Source organism: Myotis yumanensis, unplaced genomic scaffold, assembly GCF_028538775.1.
Source record: "Myotis yumanensis isolate MYYU_CA2020_CCGP unplaced genomic scaffold, mMyoYum1.0.hap1 SCAF_6, whole genome shotgun sequence".
In the NCBI taxonomy this organism is placed as follows: domain Eukaryota; kingdom Metazoa; phylum Chordata; class Mammalia; order Chiroptera; family Vespertilionidae; genus Myotis; species Myotis yumanensis.
In genome coordinates, this window is record NW_027223757.1 from 85590175 (window position 1) to 85611899 (window position 21725).

At 49.6% G+C, this 21725-nt stretch overlaps 2 protein-coding genes and 1 non-coding gene across 4 annotated transcripts in view; 2 read left to right on the top strand and 1 right to left on the bottom strand.

Moving 5' to 3' along the window:
• Window positions 1-1585: 1585 nt before the first annotated feature.
• Window positions 1586-18153, bottom strand: TAF8 (TATA-box binding protein associated factor 8). Its single transcript, XM_070418608.1, has 9 exons — window positions 18082-18153; window positions 17167-17323; window positions 13723-13821; window positions 13342-13404; window positions 11792-11916; window positions 8653-8800; window positions 7147-7289; window positions 2184-2323; window positions 1586-1868 (listed from the first exon to the last, which is right to left on the bottom strand). Exons 1-9 carry the CDS (start codon window positions 18124-18126, stop codon window positions 1856-1858), a joined length of 933 nt encoding a protein of 310 aa, XP_070274709.1. The 5' UTR covers window positions 18127-18153; the 3' UTR covers window positions 1586-1855.
• On the top strand, window positions 6078-6207 carry LOC139013364 (small nucleolar RNA SNORA42/SNORA80 family). The gene has a single exon (XR_011472015.1). It is a non-coding gene; the product is annotated as a small nucleolar RNA SNORA42/SNORA80 family (small nucleolar RNA).
• A 1213-nt stretch (window positions 18154-19366) lies between the features above and the next one.
• CCND3 (cyclin D3) overlaps window positions 19367-21725 on the top strand; it is an 86994-nt gene continuing 84635 nt past the window's right edge. The window contains exon 1 of one of the 2 annotated variants that reach the window (XM_070418611.1): window positions 19367-19453. The gene's annotated coding sequence lies outside the window, so the exon portion shown is untranslated. The remainder of the gene's footprint in view (window positions 19454-21725) is intronic. The other variant, XM_070418613.1, reaches the window with a different exon arrangement.

The following is a 21725-nucleotide window of genomic DNA, read 5'->3' on the forward strand; positions in this document are numbered from 1 at the left end:
TGACTGGGACGACTGCTCCCAAGAGCCGTGAAGACAGCAAGCCGGGAGGTTCCTCCTGCCTTGGCCACAACGCACACTCAGAACTGGAGTCAAAATCAACAGGCCAAGGATCGCCAACAGCTGATCACAAACTCCCGGGGTAGGCACAGGCCACCCAACTGCTTTCACCTGGAAGAACGTCAGTTCACCACAAACTGAAAAACCTTACTTGTCCCAGAGCTGGGAGTCCACTTCTCACTGGGATTCTCCCTCCAGTTCCTCACAGGCAGCTCTTTCCTTCCGGGTGACGGGACAGGGTGCCCGGGGAAACTGTGAGGCCGGATGACTGTGGAGCCTGCTGCCAAGTCACCAGGTTTTTGAACTGGACTCATGGAGGTTAAGAGATGACTGTGGGCCTGCCTGGTGTGGCTTGGTTGGTTGAGAGTTGACCCATGCACCAAGAGGTCACTGGTTCGATTCCAGGTCAGGGTACATGCCTGGGTTGCAGGCTCAGTTCCCCAGTAGGGGCATACAGGAGGCAGCCAATTAATGTCACTCATCAATGTTTCCATATCTACCTCTCCCTTCCTCTCTCTAAAAAAAGAAAATCAATAAAAAAATTTAAATAAAAAAATAATTAAAAAAAGAAGGAAAAAAAAAAAGAGAGAGAGAGAGAGATGACTGTGGAAGCCAAGTATAAGAAGAGTTCAATACAATTCCAGGGACGCCTCATTGCCACTGTGTAAACTTCCGGGTTCACTGGCACTTTTCTTCCTTAGCCTTGGTTTTTCAATCTCTGCTGTCAGAGACCAGCCAAAGGGTATCAGCTTGCCCACCATCTTCCTTAAACACCTGTGTTTTGATCTGTAGGGTTCAGGAAGGATGAAATCTCTCCCCAGGATGCAAAGAGGTTGAAGAGATTCAGATCTGCTTCTGGAAGAACTCCTTGGCCTGGCCCGCCGGCTTCCGCCACATGGCTTCCTTCTGTGCCGGCTTCCAGCAGACCCAAGAGGCTCTCAGCAAACAAACCCATCCAGCCCCTCACCACCCACCCCCCGCCCCCCAATCCCTTTCCTGTTGTTTAAGGTCGGATTCCTCCAGCAAGTCACAGCACAATATATCAAGCAGAGGCTCTTGTCAGAGAAAACTTTTCCTGGATGGGGCAGGACTCAGTCGTCCCAAAGCACACATTCCACAGAGCGACAACGAACACCAACCTCTCACGAGAGGGCGCTGCCTTGTAGGAAGAGTCCACCAGATGCAATGAGAGAGTCGGTGCGCTGTTACGCATCACCCTCCTCCATGTGACACACCTGCTCTCTCCTCCTGACTCCTGCGGCCCAGGTCAAGGAGGGACATGTGGGAAGGCAAAGTCACCTTCGTCCTCTCAGCAGGGCGCTTGGAGCCCAGGTGAGAAGAGAAATAAGACTGAGGTTCTAGGGTGAGAAACTGGTGCTACAGGTTGTCTGTGAGTCAATAAAGGGACCCGGACGGCCTGAAACGGATGCCAGGCAAACAGTCCTCTGGGGGAAGCAGAGAAGGTGCACCCCTCTTCCTGCTGCCTTCCTGGTCTCTCGGGTTCAAAGGAGTCAGGTCGGGTCATAATGAATGAAGTCGCCAGCTGCTCCTACGCCCACAGTCCGCCTGGCTAATTAAGAAAGCCTCGTTATTACCACCACATCGTATCTTCCTCAACCCAGACATCGGTGAAAATGGGAAATATTAACACAGAGTTTGCTATGAAAAGCATGCCCAGTCACCCCAGCAGCCTCGGCTGGACCATGGGAGGCCCCCCTTTCTGCTTCCCTCCAGCGGCTTTCACTCCCCCAGGAGCGTGGTGTCCGCATCTCTGTACAAGGCAGGCTTTCTTCTCAGCTCACGAGAGGGACCTAAAAAGAAGAGGAATCCATGGAGCCTGCCTGGTGGGGGCCCCACCTGCTCTCCTTCTAGGAAGCAGTAACTCCAGGGCTGTGAGGGTTAGTCCCGGGGCTGCAGGAAGCTCAACCTCTATGCAACAAGAGGTACATGTGGCAGACGAGGAAGGAGAAGGAAAGGGATGATATTGCCTCTCACTCGAGTAGCTTTCCCCGAGGTTCAGACCCACTTTTCTGAAAAAGAAAGGGTGGCCTCTCCTTTCTGCCCTGAAGCAGAGAGGACTACCTCGGTTGGCCAGAGCGCCTCTCGGCACCCAGCTCCCAACTCACTTCTTCCTGCGGATCTTGGGTTTCTTCACGGGGCGCAGGTAGGGGTTATCGATGAGGCTCTCCTCCCCGTTCCGGCCCCCCGTCAAGGAGGAGTTCTGCTGCAGGACAGAGGTGTTCTCCTTCTCGGCTCCAGAGTCATCCTTTGAGCAAAAGCCGAAATAAAGCAAAACACCAACAGCATAAGGAAAGCGATCAGCCCATGGCAGGAACTACTGTTAGCGCCCCTTTCCGGGGGAGACTGGAAGCTCAGGGACCACTTCTTTCTAAAGGGCCTCCGATGAAACGAGGCCCAGGCAGCACTGGCCATCGGAGGTGACCAACGGCTCCGACGTGGAGCACAGAACACAGAACCCTGAGCTCTTGACAAGACAGGGCACGAGTTAGAAAGAACAGCGACCTGGGAGGGGCAGAGGTCTGGGGCTAAAATTCAGGTGCTCAAGAAGGAAGCCCCACCTGTGGGTAGGTGAAGAAAAAGGGAAGTGGGCCTCCACCCTTGGCAGGACTGAGACGGGGTGAGAACAATCCCATGCAGAGGCCTCTCCTGAACCAAAGCTGACATAAAGCGTCAGAGACGCCCCCCCCCCCCCCCCCCCCCCCGATTCTCAAGTTTTCTGGTACTTGCAACATGGTACCAATGATCACATTACAGCAGAGCCTCGAGGGTTCCCACCAGGCAGAGCAGAGCGTGCTGGCACCAATGCGGGAACGTCATCCATACCCCCACTGCCACCTGGGGATCAGGCCTCTCAGGTTTGGTGGGTTTTTTTTTTCCATGCCCTTGATCGGAATCGAACCTAGACCCTTCAGTCCGCAGGCCGACGCTCTATCCACTGAGCCAAACCAGTCAGAGCATCAGGTTTGGTTTTTGAAGACAGCAATTTTGCAGAAAAGTTCATACATTTACAAATATTCCATATGACCCCAATTAAAATTTTTTTAAAAATCACAATTGTGTGTAAACAGGAAAAAAGTAGTATGTTGAAGTTTAAAAAAGTGGTTCTGAGAATATGGGTGATTGATTCTCCTTTCCTTACTTATACTCCCTTCTAAGTTCTGTAAAATGAGCGTAGCAGAGGAAGGGGGACAAAATCACACAAAGAACTTGACCTACAAGTTCATTCCTAAGGGACTGTAAGTGACCAGAGGCGCTGGTGGGGCTCCGCCCCCTGGTGATGGGCCAAGGTTCTGTCACTGAGATTCCTGTTCTGTGGAGGCTCTGACTTCAACCAGAGCAGAGGACACTACGATCAGATGGCAGGAAATGAACGGCAGGCTCTCCCCCAGAGACCGCTGGCCCAGCAGGCAGGCAACAGTCAGGCTCCAGGAACCGCAAGAGATGGGTCACTTCTGGGTTCCGCTGCACACGCTCGCACTATCCATCTTCTGTGTCCTCCCAGAGACCCTGTGCTTCCCTCTCCAACACCTGACCCGGTGGGACCACGCGGTGACTTAGAGCCACCGTGGAGCTTCCGGAGGCTCTTCCGAAAGCGAGTGCCCAAGATCACCCTCGCTCACGCCAGACACAAGGTCTGACCACCACCAGTCCTGCCTGGGACGTTTGGCTCCTACGCTTTCTAAAGTTCTTTACGGCTTAATTTAGTAACCACCCCCTACCCACCTCTTATCATTTCTCCATGGTCAACACCTTATCTTAGAGTTACTGGACGTTCACTTCAGCTGTGCCTTAAGTGTTTCCTGAAATAAGGATGGAGGTGACAAGGGTGCTGAAAAGCCAGCCTCGACCTGCTGGAGGCCCTGAGGCTGCCTCCACCGGCTCACTGTCTCACACGCTCCTGCCCTCACCTGCCTGCTGACCCCCAGGCTCACACAGCCACGGCCACTCAACATCTCCACTGGGGTGTCAGGTAGGCACCTCCAACTTCGTGTGCCTAACACTGACCCCCGGCCTCCCGCCCCCTGCCTAACAGCCCTCCCTGCAGCCCTCCTGGCCTTCCAGTTGTTCAAGCCGAACACTCCAGTCATTCTTAATTTTTTCTTTCTCTGACATCTCACCTCAATCGGTAAGGAAAACTTCTTGGCCTTACTTCACATTACAGGCAGAATCTGACCACTGCCGGTGGCCCTATGTGACCATCCTGCGAGGACCCACCACTGTGTCTGGCCTAGACTACTATCTCAAATGCTTCCTAACTGACCTCCCTCCACAGTCCACAGTCCACAGTCCACGCTCTGCCAGCCCCGGCCACAGTCCCTTCTCCTCACCGCCATCGGCGATCCTGGAAAAAGTTAGCTCAGACACATCCCTCCTCTGCACCATGCCTCCCCCCACTCCCATTTCACCCAGTTGAAACCCAGTCTTAAAGCTGCTCACAAGGTCCTGGTGTGACTCTCCTCTCCCTCTCTCCTTCCTCAGCCACAGCCACACTCGCCTCCGTGCTGCTCCTCAGGGCCTCTGCACAGGCTGGTCCCTTTCCAGAACATTCTTCCACAGAGAGCCACCTGGCTCACTCCCTCACCTCCTCCAAGTCTCTGCTCAAACGTCAGTTCTCCGGGATGTCTACCCTGAGCACTCTAAGACTGAAACCTGCACCCTTCGCCCTGGACCTTCCCTCACTGTCCCCAGTAGCACTTTAATAAACCACATAACGATGTACTTATATATTCCAGTCACTGTCACCCTCACACTGCCAACTCACAGACTCCTAAAAGGCGGGTGTGTTCTTTGTTTTGTTCACTGAAGGGTCCCAAGCTCTCAGAACAGCGTCTGGCACATGCCAGCAGGCACTAAATAAATAAATGACAGGTACAGTGCTCATGGGAGAGCAAACGTTTCAACCCTGGGATTAGCTGCTAGTTCAAATGGGAGAGAAAAATAATTCTATTACACACTAATTTAAAATGAACAGTTCCTTTATGTTCAAGTAGATGGAGAAACCAGGACTGGTTAAGTAAAATCTATGCAGCAAGAGAACCTGAGAGAGATATGCTGCCACTGACAGATGAAAGAACGATCTAAAATACCAGTTACTTAATGAACTGTCACAATGTGTGTAAATGCTAACGACAGAAAACCACCAATGTCCGCAGGGGCCTGGGTAAATCCACTTGTGCCTCCCTGGAACATGAAGGCGCTCCTTTACACGGACATGGAATGACCGCCAAGCTGCATGGATGAGGGCATACGGCGAGGGGTAAACCACGTGTGACCTGCTGTTTGTGTTGGTGTCTCTAGATTCCTAAGAAAGAGGCCAAAAAAAAAAAAAAAAAAAGAGGCCGGTGACCGGTTGCTTTGTAGGCGGGAAGGCGGGTAACAGGGCACCAGGACGAGAAAGAACTGCCACCATACATCTTTTTGTCCATTCTGAATTTTGAAACCCATGATTATACCAGTATTTGCCAGTCCAATAGAATAATAAATCCAACCGATTGCATATAACTCTGTTGCTAGAATCCTCTTCTTAAAGTCTTTCCACTTATTTTTTACAGGACAGCATGTGGTGGTACAGCCTAGAACAGCAGGGAGGGGCAATGGGGGCGGGAGCTGCCCTGGGCCAGGCACCTGTGTGTGAGCTCATTTTATCTCGGGCTCCCGCTTCCCCCAGAGCAGTGGTTCTCAACCTGGGCTGCACATTAGAATCACCTGGGAATCTTTTTAAAATCCTGATTTCTGGGCCTCATCCTCCGGAAATTCTGTTTCTTTGTTACTAATGTCGTGGCCTCACCCCAAAACAAAGAAACAATTTCCGGAGGATGAGGCCCAGGAATCAGGATTTTTAAAAGATTCCCAGGTGATTGTAATGTGCAGCCAAGGTTGAGAACCACTGCCCAAGAGGGAGGTGCTCCTGCTCCTGTCTGTACTTGTGAGGAAGCAGACTCAGATGTTGGGTGATGTGCCTGGGGAGCAGCTCGGTCTGGATTTAAAGCCAGACCAGTGCACGGGTTTAAACTGATGGCAGGCCTGTCCCCTGGGTCTCTCATAGTGCCCAGGCCAGAGCAAGCTGCGCTTGAACCATTTTCCGGCCTGTGCCTGTAGGCTGCAGGCACTGGAGCAGGTTGCACAGTGAAAAAAATAAAAATAAAAATAATAAAGCCAGACCAGTCTGACTCCAAGGGTCAGGTCTGTCTACTCTGCCATACGGCTTGGCGTCTCCATGTCCAGGAGAGCTCAGGCAGCTCCTGGCTCTAGATTCCTAAAGCCAGGAATTTTAGCCTCGACTCACTCACTGCCGAGGCCTCACCTATGTCATTACCTAGACTAGAGTGTTAGATAACCTTCCGCAGGCCCTTTAACTACTTTGTACTTACAAAGGGAAATGATGTTTGCTTAGAAGACCCCTCTTTCATGAGGTGAACCTCATCTCACCGTAAACGTGGGGAAGCCCATGTTTAACATAGCTTTTAAGATCTGATCCCCGCACCCCACCCCATGAGCTCTCTGACCGAATCCCTTCCTACTCTCCTCCCTGTTCATGCCACTCGGCCACCCTGATGGCCTTGCTGTTCTTCAACACAACAGCTCCCACCTCAGGGCCTTCGCACCTGCTGTTCCCCCTGCGAGGAATGCTCTACTCCCAGATGTGTAAGCTTTGTTCCCGTCAGGTCTTTACTCATATGCCACCCTCTCAGTCATCCTAAAACCACACTCCCCTGCGCCCATACCTACTTCCCATCTCTTAATTTATTACTTCATACCTTAGCTCCATGAGGGTAGGACATTTTGTCGGTTTTGTCTCCTCCTAATTCCCCAGCACCTGGAACTGTGCCTGCCTCTGGCAGGCGCTCATTCAGTATTTATTGAATGAATGAATGAAGCCCCAGGACAGGACTTGCCTCTCAAGCTAGAGATCCCATCACACTCAGATCATCATGAGCCCATCTTGCAAGTCCCTAACATGAAGACAGAGACCTGGGGTAGGTCATGTCCAGGTCCCAGGGTGACAGGCTGCGGGCAGTGTGGGCTAGGTTGGGGGCTACTCTGAAGCAGGCAGAAGGCAGGACCCACCGTGCTGATATGAAGAGGGAGATTCTCTGTGTCCGTCTGCTCATCCTGCTCCGAGGAATCCGTCTCTTCCATTTGTTGCATCTCCAGTTCGGATGGAAGAAGAGCCGTCAGGTAGGGGATGGTGAAAGGTCTGGCAGCAATCACTGTGGGATTGGAAGAGAGCAAATTCCACTGTCATGGAGTCCTTGCAGCTGGCTCAGGGCCTCACAGCAGAGCAGCGAGCAGCACCCACTGACAATAATGGCTGACACACTCAAGCACTCACTGTGTCCTGCAGGCTTCACACGGACCATCTGAATCCACTGTAATGGCAATACCAACCCCGCTTTACAGAGAAGGAACCTGAGATGCTGAGAGGTTAACTGGCTTCCTCCAGCACACAGACAGTGGCAGAGTGGGATCTGAACCTGAGCAGTGTAACTTCAGAGCCCACTTTTCCCGAGTGCTGTAGGACTAAAATCAAACAGAGATGGGGCTGAATCCTAGTGAAGCATCAGCTTAGTGATCTCACACCTCGTTAACCCCTCTAAGCCTCATTTCCAGAGCAGAGATTTTGAGCCCATCAGTCTGAAGGATTCAAGGCCAAATATTGGATTTGAGAACTCCCTGCAGGTCATTGTATCCACTGAGCTAGAGGGCACTTCAGGCACGTCCAAAAGGCACTGAGGAGGAGAAGCAATTGCTGATGAAATAAGTAATAGAAGGTCTCTATGTGTGGTAGAATGTGATTATCAGGTGAGCCTAGGTTTGGAAGTTACTAGCTTCATGACCTTGGGCAAGTTACTCCCTTTCTCCTCTTTATAAGCCTCGGCTTCCTGTAGTGGTGGTAATAACAGCTCCTAACTCGTGGGCTCCTGACAGGATTTAATGGGATGACCTAGGGCAGCGGTCGCCAACCGGTGGTCCGAGAGGTCCGGAAGGTTGGCGACTGCTGATTTAGGAGAAACGATTGGCACCTCATCTGGCACTTAATAACTTAGCTGCTATTCTTTCAGGGCCAAGCACACAGCGAGCACTTGCTGAATGAATGAATCACCCTTGTTCATCTTTGGAAAGCCTGAGGCCTATGGAAATGAAGCGACTTGGTCCCATGGCAAAATGGTGGCGCTGAGATGGGAAATTAAGTGAGACAGCACCTGTGTGAGGACATGGTGAAGCGCAAAGCCTGCCAGGTGTTCTGTAACTGCCCCGCCCCCCTGATGCCTCTGTCCCTTCTACAACCAGGGCTGCCACTTCTGCTGCATGAGTGCCTCTGAGGCCCAAACTGAGGTAACCCAACTCAACAGACCTCAAGCAGCCAATCCCAACAGAGGCCATTACTATTCTGAGTCATCTGGAGGGACAGGCCTTAAGAACTGGGAAAAAGAGCCAGAAATCTGAAGAACGAGAGGCACCCAAGATAAGAACAAAGCTTATCATTTGTTTCTTCCTACTATGCTGAGAGTAAGGAAAGATGCTATTATCTCAAATGACAAGACAGGGTCCACAGAGGGGCTAGACTCTTACATGGAAATGTGCTGACGTCATCTTTGAAAAGACTCTGGGTCTCGCCTGTCTTGGCCATAAAACGGGTGAGTGCCCGCTCCACGTCCCGTCTTTGGGATGCAGCCTTCTCCCGCAGGACCTGGTAGTCAGACACAGGCTCGCGGTACGTCTGAAAAGAACAGCAAAGACACTATAGAGTAATCCCAACGGGTCATTCTGTCCTCCCTGAGGCCCAGCTTAGCTGTTTCTATATCCTTTTACTTATTTTTATTTTTTTAATATATTTTTATTGATTTCAGAGAGGGACAGAGAGATAGAAACATCAGTGATGAGAGAGAATCAATGACCGGCTGCCTCCTGCACGCCCCCTACTGGGGATCGAGTCCACAACCCGGCATGTGCCCTTGACCGGAATCGAACCGGGGACCCTTCAGTCCGCAGGCCAATGCTCTATCCACTGAGCCAAACCAGTTAGGGCCAAAACATTTTAAATTGTGTATAGGTGACATTGTAACAATGACCAAAAAAGTAATTAACTACTCTTTGTGGTACAGAGATGGAATTTTTGAAGGAGGTGCTTAAAAACGTTTCCACTGTTGTCAATGTTAATTCAAGGGTATGGCCTGCATACAGTTTCCATATCCACACTTAAACACAGAAACAAGATTTTCTGACCTTTAAAATCATCCCAAAATGAAGAATTTGACTGGATTTTGAACATACTTGTTACAAACATTAAAAATGTAAGACCTTCCCATCATTTTTAAGAGAACTATTTGAGCCAGGCTGGCGTGGCTCAGTGGTTGAGCATCAACCTATGAACCTGGAGGTCATGGTTCAATTCCCCGTCGCATGCCTGGGTTGCGGGCTTGGTCCCCAGTGAGGCCATGCAGGAGGCAACCGATCAATGATTCTCTCTCTCTCATCATTTATTTTTTTATCTCTCTCTCCCTCTCCCTTCCTCTCTGAAATCAATAAAAATATATTTAAATAAAAGATATATATAGAGAGAGCAGTGTTTGAGATTCAAAAAGTTGGAAATTGAACAGGAAATTTTAAACAAAATTCTTCCAGTAATTAGAAAATGCAAATTCATTTGTGATTGATTAAGTGGAGCCAACAATGCTACATATCTTTGTAATGTATCTTTTTCAACTATGAGAGCTGCTAAAGTATTAAAATAAGCTGATCTTAGAATAAGACCTCTAACGTACTATTCCACCAAGTATTACACCAAGATTTCAAATCCTAAAAGGCAGAGGCCATCACATACTGCCACTAAAAAGGAGCAAAAAGGTTTCCTGAACCTTTAATAAGGGTCAGATTATCTATAATGCCCATTATTTTGGTGGAGTAGTCTATAATAATAAAAGCATAATATGCAAATGGACTGAACGACAGAACAGCAGAATGATCCCGGAGCCCTGGCCAGGTAGGCGGGGCCTCCCGCTGCAGAGCCATTGGTCATGGAGCCCCATTATTGATCGCCCCACAGAGGGAGGCCCAGGCCACCGGCCAGTGATGCTGTGGCGGGTGTGCGGGGCCGGCCAGCGATCACCCCACAGAAGGAGACCCAGGCCAGCCAAGCGATCGCATCCCATGCCTGTCGCCAACAGAGGGAGTTGACTGGTGTTGGGGGAGGAGGGGGCAGCGCCACAGATGGCAAGCAGTGGCAGCAGTGGGGGTGGGGGGGCCCAGCTGCTGGCAGCAGGGGGAAGGAAAGCCCCGATAGGCCCTGATTGCCAGCCAGGCCTAAGGACCCTACCCTCAGGGTCCCAATTGTGAGAGGGCGCAGGCCAGGCTGAGGAGGACACCCCCCTCCCAAGCATGAATTTCATGCACTGGGCCTCTAGTACATGATAATATTCATGTAAGTCAGCATGAATGTTTATTGGAGTATGTACTTAATATTTTTACGGACAGAAATACACCATAAAAGAGTTAGAGACTGTGATGGGTTGAATTGTGTCCCAAGTGTATGTCCATACCACCCTGAGATTGGGCCCAATCTCTTCTGAATTGTGTCCCCTAAAAAAAAAAAATATGTTGAAGTCCTAACCCCCAGTATCTCAGCATATGATCTCATTTGGAAATAGGGTCATTGCAGAGGTGATGAGTTAAAAAGAGGTCATACAAGAGTAGAGTGGGACTCTGTTCCAATAGAACTAATGCCCTTGCAAGAAAATGGCCACGTGAAGACAGGGACACAGCTGTACCAGAGAACTGCAGTCCTGTGTCTACAAGCCAGGAGTGCCCACAAACCACCAGAAGCTAGGAAAGGCAAGGAAGGCTTCTCCTACAGGTTTCAGAGAGAGCATGGCCCTGGCAACATCTTGAATCCGGCCACGTGCCCTCCAGACTGTAAAGCAATACATTTCTGTTGTTCTAAGCCCCCTAGTATATGGCATTTTGTTACGGCGGCTCTGGGACACTAATACAGAGATCGCAGGTCAAGGCCAGCAGCTGCAGTGCAAGGGTAGTTGACTACCTATTCCTTCCCCCAGTATCCTGAAGTGTGGAGAAATGTCTGGAGGACTCGCCCCGCCCCCCGCCCGCCCGCCCGCCTGCCCGCATGATGCCGTATTTGCATCAGCACGTGCTGTGGAGGCGGGGACAAAGGAAGCGTGTGGGAGGGCCTCTGGGACTTCTCTGCACACGCACCTGTCCCCAGGAGGGCGAAACTGCTCCTCTGGCGAAAGAGAACACATCTAAACCATGGAGGACACCTCAATCTGTGCTCATGCAGACCCAGAACTCAAGTTACGCTGACTTTCATTTCATGTTATCACCACGTATGGTTTAAATAATCTTTCCCCCTGGTTTCAAAAAGAACTCTTTTCTATGAAAAGTTTGGAAAACTCAGGAAAGCACACACAAAGCAGCAAGAGTTACTGTGAATACTTTCTGGAGTGCCCGTCCTGCCTCCTCTCTAGGTGGTAGGGCCCTTCGAGTTTTGGCGGGACAGGCTTCAGTTTCTTGTTAACTATGTTTTTGTGAGCCAACGGGAGGACATAATCCTCCTGTGCCAAACTGTTTATTAATAAGAAAAGACATTCTGAGTTCTGAGTCCACCTTTCATCAATAAGCTTTTGACCCAACAATCAGTAGAAACTGAGTATTTCGCATTAGTCATAGCCCCCGTCACCTCCTCGACACTCACCGGGGTTTTGATGTAGGTGTGGGGGTCGGGGAACTCGGGAAAATGGCTGGGGATGTGCGGAGGGTGGGGTCGGTTCTGCCCCGCAGTGAGAGCTTTGGGGGTCACTGGCTGATTGGTCACTGGAGCTGCAACAGAGTCACAACTGATTACTCTTCCACCCAGGGACTTGGGTCTCTACCCAAACCCTCCTTTTCTCAAAGTAAATGCTGGATCTCTGGACAACAGACACTCTGTACTTCTATTTTAAAAAGGCCTTGACGGACTTAAGGACCTCAGGTCACCCCCACATGCCCAGCCCTGCTGAATGACCTTGGGTGACATTCCCATCTACAACAATCTGCCTGCAAGCCTCTTCGGTAGGTGAGTGGTTTGCTGTGACAATGCTCACATCACAAAAGAGCACACTGAGGCTGCTGAGTGACCAAGGAGTTACATGAGCTGTTAACTCTCTTTTCATAGAACCCAGATAACAAAGTCGTACTGTAGGGATAGGGTTAAACCTCGGACTGACCTGTGGGCAAAGCCACAAACAAGTCCCAGCTTAGAGGGCACAGCCCTCTTAGCATAATTAGGTTTGACCTTATGAGGCTCCCTAGATCTTATCTGGGTAGCTAGTGGACTGAGGGAGATGCAGCAAGTGCTGCCAAAACAAGTGATACAAGAACATTGTAACTATGGTGACCACTACCTTGTTTACCTCTGGCTATAAAATAAAGGCTCAGCTTGCTGTCTGGGTCTCTCTGTGGCCTCAGCCAGGCACAGGAGATCCACCTAGACCCAGCTTATTCTTTGTCTGTCTTTTCTACATCCTTCGCCGCCCCTCTCAGGCTCACAGAATTCTTGGCTGTGCTGGCATGGCACACATACAGTACACCAGGGTAAGTAAGCATGGGATTAAAAATGGCACCTTCATTGCTACTTGAGAGGGAAGGTCTTCATAAGATGTCACTAGAAAAAAGTGGTGGGAAAAAATCAAGTGAAGTCTCCCCAGGTCCTACCAGCCACACTAGTTACTCCCAGCTCAGTTTATAGCAGTCAGGTTCTATCTAAGGCACGGGTCGTCTAACTGTGCCTTCGATAGAAACAAAGAGACAGAGTAAATATTTTAGGTTTCCAAGCCATACAGTCTGTCACAACTGCTCAACTCTGCCATTATGGCATAAGGCAATCAAAGATTGTTTTACAATAAAACTTTATTTACAAAAACGGGTGGTGGGCCACATTAGGCCTACAGACCTTAGTTTACTGACTCTTGATCTAAGGAAGAACTAGAGCACTAGCATTTCTCAAGCAGCATCAACTGCCCTTCTAGGGCTAAAGCACAAGAATCACAGCAACATCTCAGAGATGGTTTTCCTTTCTGGTGACTGAACGTCAGGTCCCAGTCCCATTAGCCCAAACAAAGGTGATGCTACAGGTAGCCCCAAATGATGGAAGGGAGCCTGCAATAAAGAAGCAGCTGAACAAACGGATCCCTGCCCTATTTAATGAATTCATTCCACAAGCATCAACTGAGAACTTACTGAGGACCTCAGTTCAAAGTCACTTACGGGCAGTAATGACCATCCTCTGGGACCGTTTTGCATAAGCAGGGAGAGTGTCCACGTTGAACCCTAAGAAACAGGAAAACAAAAGTCACTGCCCAGACCACCAGATACTGAACTTGGGAGAGGAACATTGTGCTGAAATAGCTTAAACTCCCCACTCAAGCATTTTGCTGCCACTGAGAAGCTCCAGCAGATCCCCACCAGAGAGTTAGGAGGTCTCTTAAACGGGTTCAGAGGAACCCTCAGTTGGTAACCCCCTCGAGCTAAAAACCGACCAGAAGAACCATAAGGGAATTAAAAAACACTCAGCAGATGTGGCTCCCTCCTCTCTCTCCCATAACTCCAACTCAGCTGCACTGAAGAACTGGAAACGTGTGCACTCACCCATCTCAACAAGAGTGACCACAATATCTGACAGCGTGGGCTGGGTCCTGGCTGTGTGCTCACAGTAAGACTTGGCACTTCTCCCAATTTCTGAAATGTCTGGGAAAGAATCAAAGGCATAAAGTCTTATTCTCAGTTCCCTAAAAGGTAAGCAAAGGATTAACATATGAGCCAGCAACTCGACTCCTGGGTATATTCCCAAGCAAATTGTAAGCAGGAACATAAATAGATATTTATGTCCATAGTGGCATTATTCACAATAGCCTTAAGGTGGAAACAACCCAAGTGTCATCAAAAGATGAATGGATGAACAAAATGTGGTCGATCCATACAACAGATTATTAATTAGCCATAAGAAAGGAATGAAGTAGCCCTGGCTGGTGTGGCTCAGCTGGTAGAGTGTTGTTCTGTGACCAAAAGGTCACCAGTTCGATTCCCAGTCAGGGCACATGCCTGTGTTGCATAATGGAGGCGGCTGATAGATGTTTCTCTCTCTCTCTCAAATCAACAAAAACTTAAATAAATTTAAAAAGAAAGGAAGTACTAATCCATGCTACAAAGATGAACCCTGAAAACATTATGCTAAGTGAACTGAACCAGACACAAAAAGGCAAATGTTTTAAGATTCTACTTATATGACAGAAAAAAAAAATCCATAGAGCCAAAAAGTAGCTTAGAAGTTACCAGGGGCTGCTGAAACCGGTTTGGCTCAGTGGATAGAGCGTCGGCCTGCGGACTGAAAGGTCCCAGGTTCGATTCCGGTCAAGGGCATGTACCTGGGTTGCGGGCACATCCCCAGTAGGAGATGTGCAGGAGGCAGCTGATCGGTTTCTCTTTCATCGATGTTTCTAACTGTCTATCTCTCTCCCTTCCTCTCTGTAAAAAAATCAATAAAATATATTAAAAAAAAAAAAAAAGAAGAAGTTACCAGGGGCAGAGGGAAGAGATGATTAGGGAGTTATCACTTACAGGTTTAGAGTTTCTGTTTGGAATAATGAAAAAGTTCTGGAAATGAATAGTGTTGATGGTTGTACAACATTGTGAATATATTTACTGTCACTGAATTGTACACTTAAAAATGGTTAAAATAATAAATTTTATGTTACGTATATCTTGCAACCAAAAAAAAGGGACTTATTGTCTGTGTTGTCTGTCTAAAGTTGAACCTCTGTTTAATAGCCATGCTTTGGTCCTTCCGAGAAAGGGGAAGGTATGAAGCGGACTCCATGAATGGGCTTCAAGGGGATGGGAGGTTCCATGAAACCTGAAATTGTGCTCAATTTTACACACACACACACACCTTTTCTGGGAATGGTCCACAGAATTCATCAGATGTAAGGGATCCAAAAAGGTTCAGAAGGTAAAAGCAAGTCGGGAAAGGTGTCTAACTGAAAACCTATCACCAACTTGCCATGCTACCCTGAGCAAGCCACTAATACCAGCCTTTACACAGGAAAACGGTGGGCAGCATCTGTTTACTGCGGGGGAGAATCTAATGGGAACTATTAGTCCATTCCTTTCGGACAAAAGTTCTCAAAGTGTGGTCTGGGAATCCCTAGGCGACCCTATAAACCTTTCCACAGGTCCAAAGTGTTTTCATATTCAATTTTTTAAAAAATACATTTTTATTGATTTCAGAGAGGAAGGGAGAGGGAGAGCTAGAAACATCAATGACGAGAGGGAATCATTGATTGGCTGCCTCCTGCACGCCCCCTACTAGGGATTGAACCCACAACCCTGGCATGTGCCCTTGACTGGAATCAAACCCAGGACCCTTCAGTCTGCAGGGCAATGCTCTATCCACTGAACCAAACCAGCTAGGGCTCATAATCAAATTAAGACATTTTTTTATTTTTCTACTCATTCTCTCAGGCAGTTTTCCAGAGGCTATCTGACCTGGGATGACATCATGGCTCTGATGGATAATGGATCATACACTTGTTCACTCTCATGTTTTAAAATTATCTGTTTTGCCGAAACCGGTTTGGCTCAGTGGATAGAGCGTCGGCCTGCAGACTGAAAAGTCCCAGGTTCGATTCCGGTCAAGGGCATGTACCTTGGTTGCGGGCACATCCCCAGTAGGAGATGTGCAGGAGGCAGCTGATTGATGTTTCTAACTCTCTATCCCTCTCCTTCTTCTCTGTAAAAAATCAATAAAGTATATTTAAAAAAAAAAAAATAAAATAAAATAAAATTATCTGTTTTACTTTCTAATGTGGCAAAATATATACACATATGTATTTATATTTATATCTCCATCCCATTTATACACAACTCCACAGGATCCTCAATATTTAAGAGTCCACAGAGGTTCTAAGATAAAAAAAAGTCCAAGATCACTGCTTTAGGAAAACATTTGGTATGTAAAAGTTCCAAATGTCAGAGAGCCATTTCACCTCGAACTTGCCCTTCCTGGGGCAGTCCACATCTAGTGACTGATCAAGACCAAAGTATAAAGGCAGGGCCCTTTTGCACCAGATGTGGAATACCTGATGGGCAATTATCATCCTGGAGCTCCCCACTGCAGTGGCCAAATTTTTGTTTGGCTTGCACTGCAGTTCAATTTAGTTCAATTTCTCCCTCTGCCTAAACCATTCTCTCACTGTCATCCATAGGTGTTGGTACCCCCATCCCTCATCCCATCCTAGTCCCCAAAAAGGCCCAAATAGGGAAATACATTGTATATGCAGATAAGGCAGTATGAGACCATTCTAGGGCCCAAAATCTCCAGGCATTTACTTTTTTAAAAAATATATTTTTATTGATTTCAGAGAGGAAGGGAGAGGGAGAGACAGAAACATCAATGATGAGAGAAAATCATTGATCTGCTGCCTCTTGTACACCCCCCACTAGGGATGGAGCCCACAATTCTGGCATGTGTCCTCGATCAGAATTGAACTCGGGACCTTTCAATCAGCAGGCTGACTCTCTATCCACTGAGCCAAACCAGCTAGGACTCAAGGCATTTCCTTTTAAACGTGTTTTTTTTCCCATTCTATAAAACGTATTCACCCTTACCCTTTGTATCTTTGTATATAATACAGCATTGTATTATATTATGTGGTGACATCTATTTTGTAGAAATTGATCCTAACTCTCCAATAAAATTATAAGTTGAGTACAGAACATAAACAGCAATAATAGCACCTGCAAGTCATCAAGAGCTTACAATGTTCCCAGCATCAAATGATTTACATATGTGTCTCACTTATACTCACAATTCTATGAGGAGCAAATTATTATTCCATTTCACAAATAAGGAAATTAAGAGTCAGGAGGTCTAGCTGCTTGCCCCAACTATTAAGTAGTAGAGTGATGACTTACACCAGGTCTATCACTCAACTATGTTCTTTTTTCTTAAATCCTCTCTAACACGATCACAGTGCAGGACACGGCACTGATGTGTGGTTGACCTGAAGAAGGCCTGTTGTTCCTGACACTTACAGCTCTGTAGCATCTCTGTCAATGTTTCCACGGACGCTTTCTCAGCACTCTCAAACCCTGCCTCTGTCAGCAAGGAGCTCACCACCACTTGCAGGGTTCGCCTCCGGGCCAGATGGTAATTGTCAGCAGGGTTAGTGGACTGTTTACCTCCTGACCTCTGTGAATCAGCAGCCCAGAAAGAGAGAAGATTTTCATCCACTAAACAAGGATGCAATCGCATAGTTCACACATCGTCATGGCGAGCAAACATTCATTTGCTAAATACTTACTTACCAGTGCTTAACAAAATGTGATAGCCAAGTAAGTAATAACTGAGCAGCCAAGGGGCTCTAAATATGGAGACAGCCTTTCTGCTTCCCTAAAACGTAAACTTCTATTAACACAAATGGCTGTTTCTTACTTTCTGTTTTAGCAGGTTATGAGGATATACAGCTGAAGAAACACGCACGATGAGACTGAATTTATTTCTAACTCTCAGAAAAAAAACATCTCTCTTGTTCCTCCCATCTGCACACCACTTCACTAACAAGGGAAATTAAAATAATAACACATGGTGCCGAGGAGAGGAGGGCAAAGGATAACAGCACCGGAAAGTAGGAAAGATAATATTTTGAAACAGGAATCCCTCCCAACTTTGGCTAGCCAATAAGAAGGCGGAAACGGCCTCTTCGGACCAATTAGGAGGTGTTCCGGGTTCCCAACCCCGAAACGAGCCAATCAGCACACGGGTCGACCAACTCCGGAGGCCGCCGCCAAGTCCCAAAGAGGGAGGGCAGGTATGGCCTGAAAAACCCTCCTCCATACGGAGTTCTTGGTGGGGCTGGATGTCTGGGAACGAGCCTGTTGCCCCGGCTAGGGGAAAGCTGCAGAATGCCCCGACTCTCACAGCTTCAGCCCCGCGCCTCCCGCCCTTACCGTTCCGGAGCTGCCAGGCCCCGCAGTGGCCATCGTGTCGGCCATCTTGCTCTGGCGTAACGTGCGCGAGCGCAGGGCAGGATGGGATTTGTAGTCGTCCGGCGGGGAGGGGCGGGGCGGTGCTCGCACCTCTGGGTTTTCCAAAGCCCAACCGAGGTGGGGGGAGGTGGGGCTCTGAGTACCCGGTTCACGTGACCTACACTGAGCGACGGCTTGCTGTGAGCCTCGAAATTGGCCCGGAAAATGCGCCCTCGCTTGCACACCTCTTTCCTCACGAAATCGTTTCTCATAAAGAGCACACCCCTAGAACGCCCCAAACGTGGCTGTTAGCAACACCTGGCTAGGTCCCGCCCAGTGCCAGTGACTCACTGTCTGAGGGAGGGGCCCGAGACTACGTGCTGTAAACCTCTCCAGGTGATTCTTCTGCAGCGGGAAATTTGGGGAAATTTAATGCTGTGCTGCGGGTCTACAGCCCGCCAATGGCCCACTTGCAGCCTAGTCCAGGTCTTCCATTGCACCCTGCTGTCCTCAATCCGCCGGTGGTTGCCGGGCCAGCCGGGAGGCGCAGAAAGCAGGAGGCTCTGTCCCTTGCCCGCCTCACTCCCAGGGCCGGCGGTGCCTGTGGGTTTTCTGTGCACTTGCTCGCCAGCCCCTCCGGATAGGGGTTCTTCTTGCGGGGCCCGCATCGCGCCTTATTCTTCTCCGTTTGCAAGTCCCTGGCAGGACGCAGACGCTGGGTTTAAATTCTAATATCGCTAGCTGTGGGACCACGGGCACATGCCCTATCCTCACTGTGCTTCAGTTTCCTCTTTTCCTCTTTTGTAAAACGGGTGTGATTGATAGCCGGGGGAGGGGAGGGAACAAGCGAATGCAAACAGGGTCTATCGCGGTGCTAGACGTAGAGTAAGAGGTCAAGGAACATCGCCTACTGTTGTTGTTTATTCCCAGGGTAGCACGTGACGGGGTGGCGAATGCCCTGAAGGCAGAAGTCTGGAAACGCAGCTTCCCGACCACACGCACCTGAGCCTGGGGGTCGCCGCCACCCCCTCACCCCGGGCACACGGACGAGGTCTCAGGCCCTAACCTTAGCTGTGCAGAGCACCCAGCCCCCTTGGTCTCCTCCGCCCCCTCTCCCCCACTTCCTGCCCAGCTTTCAACTCGCGATCCGCGGCTCCGCTAGGACTTTGTAAACACACCGCGCCTGCGGGGGCGGAGACTCATTTTATTTGGGCTCCGGAGCGAGTGGTTCTCGCCCCTCCCCGCGGCTGAAGGCTGCGACCCCACCCCTCAACTCCCCAAGACTGAAGCCGGAGGCTGCGGGAGAGCGTCTTCGTCCACAGTAGATGCTCCGGGGGGCTCACCTGCCAAGGAGGTAGGCTTGAAGGCTGGAGAAGCCAAGATAATGGGGGTTCAGCACCCCCCTTTGCTGGGACCTCCAAGCTCAGGCTGGACTCCCGGAGCCGGGGGTGGGAGGTGGGTGGGTTGAGGAGGTCACCGTGCTCTCGTCACCTCCTGGTTGTCCCCCAGAGCTCGGCTCACTTTCTTAGTGGAGGGCAGAGAAGCTCCCCCCCCCCCCCCCCCCCGCCCCAGTGCCCTGTCTGTCCACACAGCCCCCTTCCACGCTGATCTGGAAGCCCCGTGGGCTGTTGTTCTTCATAATCAGGGATAGAGGTGGGAGGCGAGTAGGAGGGCAGAACCAGTGTGGGCAGGCAGCCTCGGGGTCCTCCTGCCAGCCAGGCTGAGCGAGGAAGCCAGAGGACAGGACTGGGAGGAAGAACCCCGCAGTGCTCATCCCCTAGCGTCTGATGGGTACACAAACCACGGCCTCGGCCTCTTCTGTGTCAAGAGGAATAACTGAAGAGAGCGGTTGCTGTTTCTAAGGGAACATTAATGTATTCGTTTCCAAACATTGATTGAGCACCTACTATGTGTCTGGGATTGTATTGGATGCTGAGAGTGCAATGGTGTTACTCACCTACAGTTAGTGTGGGTCATGAACTACAGCGATGAGGCATCAAGCTGGGTGGCTGGGAGGGCTTCAGAGAGAAGAGGACATTAGAGTTGGGTTCTGAAAGGAGAAATGGACAGTCTTTGGGGCACTTACTCATTCTAGAGTTGTACTGAACTCTGATTGTGGTGTTGAGCATTGGGATAATGGGGACCCAGATTTAACCCCCTATCTAGGTGTGAAAAAGAGGTGGTTATAAACAGGATGAATTCAGGGAGAGGGCTGGTCCCCCCAAACCCAGAGCTTCTTAGCTACGCACAGCTGGGAGGGTTCACCTGGGGGTGATGTGACAATCCACACAATCTTGGGGCATCCATTCCCCAGCCCTGGACTCTAGGACTGTTTCCTTTAACAATCCTTGCTTTATGTCCCTCACCCCAATTCTCTTTGAGTGAAGAGAACCAGCTCTCCCGTGGCATTTCTGCTCCTTCAATTCCCAGGCTCCTTTGGGAGATGACTGACAATTTCCAAATCCATTCAACACTTGTCTGCTGTGGCCCTACTCTGTCTGTTAGGCTAGATGTTGAGGACTTAGTGACAAACAAGTCAGAGCGTCCACCCTCCTGGCCTTTAGAATCAAAAGCATCTCTGAGACTTCCAGCTGGATCCCAGGCTAAGCCCAGTCCTTGAGACCATGACCTCCATGGTCCCAAACACCTTCTCTCTACTGTTTTCCTTCCCCTAAGAGTTCAGAACACTAGCTCACACTTCCATAGCTCTGTCAGGTACTCTTCTAAATGTCTTAGGTGTAACGTCTTATGTCATTCTCCAAACAGTCCTATGAGGTAAGTACTTGGAGGAGACTCAGGCAAAGAGGAAAGAAGTAATGTTCCTAAAGAGGACCCCAGAAGGAAATGGCAGGGCTGGGATTTAAACCTAGGACCTTTGACTGGGAAGGCCCTGTTCCTAACCAGTAGGCAAACCTGCCTCCTTGACTGACCACACAGAGTGTGGAGCCAGGGGCCTAGGAGTGTCCAGAAGGGACTCCATGGCCCTGTACCGTGGGTGATGCAGAGGAGAGTAATCTCTTAGCTGAGCATCTGTGCTGATACCTTTACAGGGAGCCCCAGCAGGTCTAGAGTAGGGTTGGTAGGGTTGGGGTGACTGCACAGAGCTGGCATCCTGCATCCTGTCCTAATGGCCGTGTGTGTGTGTGTGTGTGTGTGTGTGTGTGTGTTCCCTCAGCCTTAGTCACCAAGAGGAACAGACCAGGGTTTGATGTAAGAAAGAACTCAATATGGATGTGATGTGCCAGAATCTGGGAGGTGGGAAACCAAGACACCTCTTTTGTTGGGAATCTTTAAGAATAGCAGAGAGCCCAGCTGGTTTGGCTCAGTGGATAGAGCGTTGGCCTGCGGACTGAAGGGTTCCGGGTTCGATTCCAGTCAAGGGCACATGCCCAGGTTGCGGGCTTGATCCCCAGTAGGGGGCATGCAGGAGGCAGCCGATCAATGATTCTCTCTCATCATGGATGTTTCTAGCTCTCTCTCCCTCTCCCTTCCTCTCTGAAATCAATAAAAAACATATTTTTAAAAAAAGAAAGAATAGCAGAGACCCTCACATTCTAGATTCCAGAAGGAACACCCTTCTTGGTAGCTGACTAAGGAAGCCGGTCAAGGGGTGGAAGCAGTCTTTC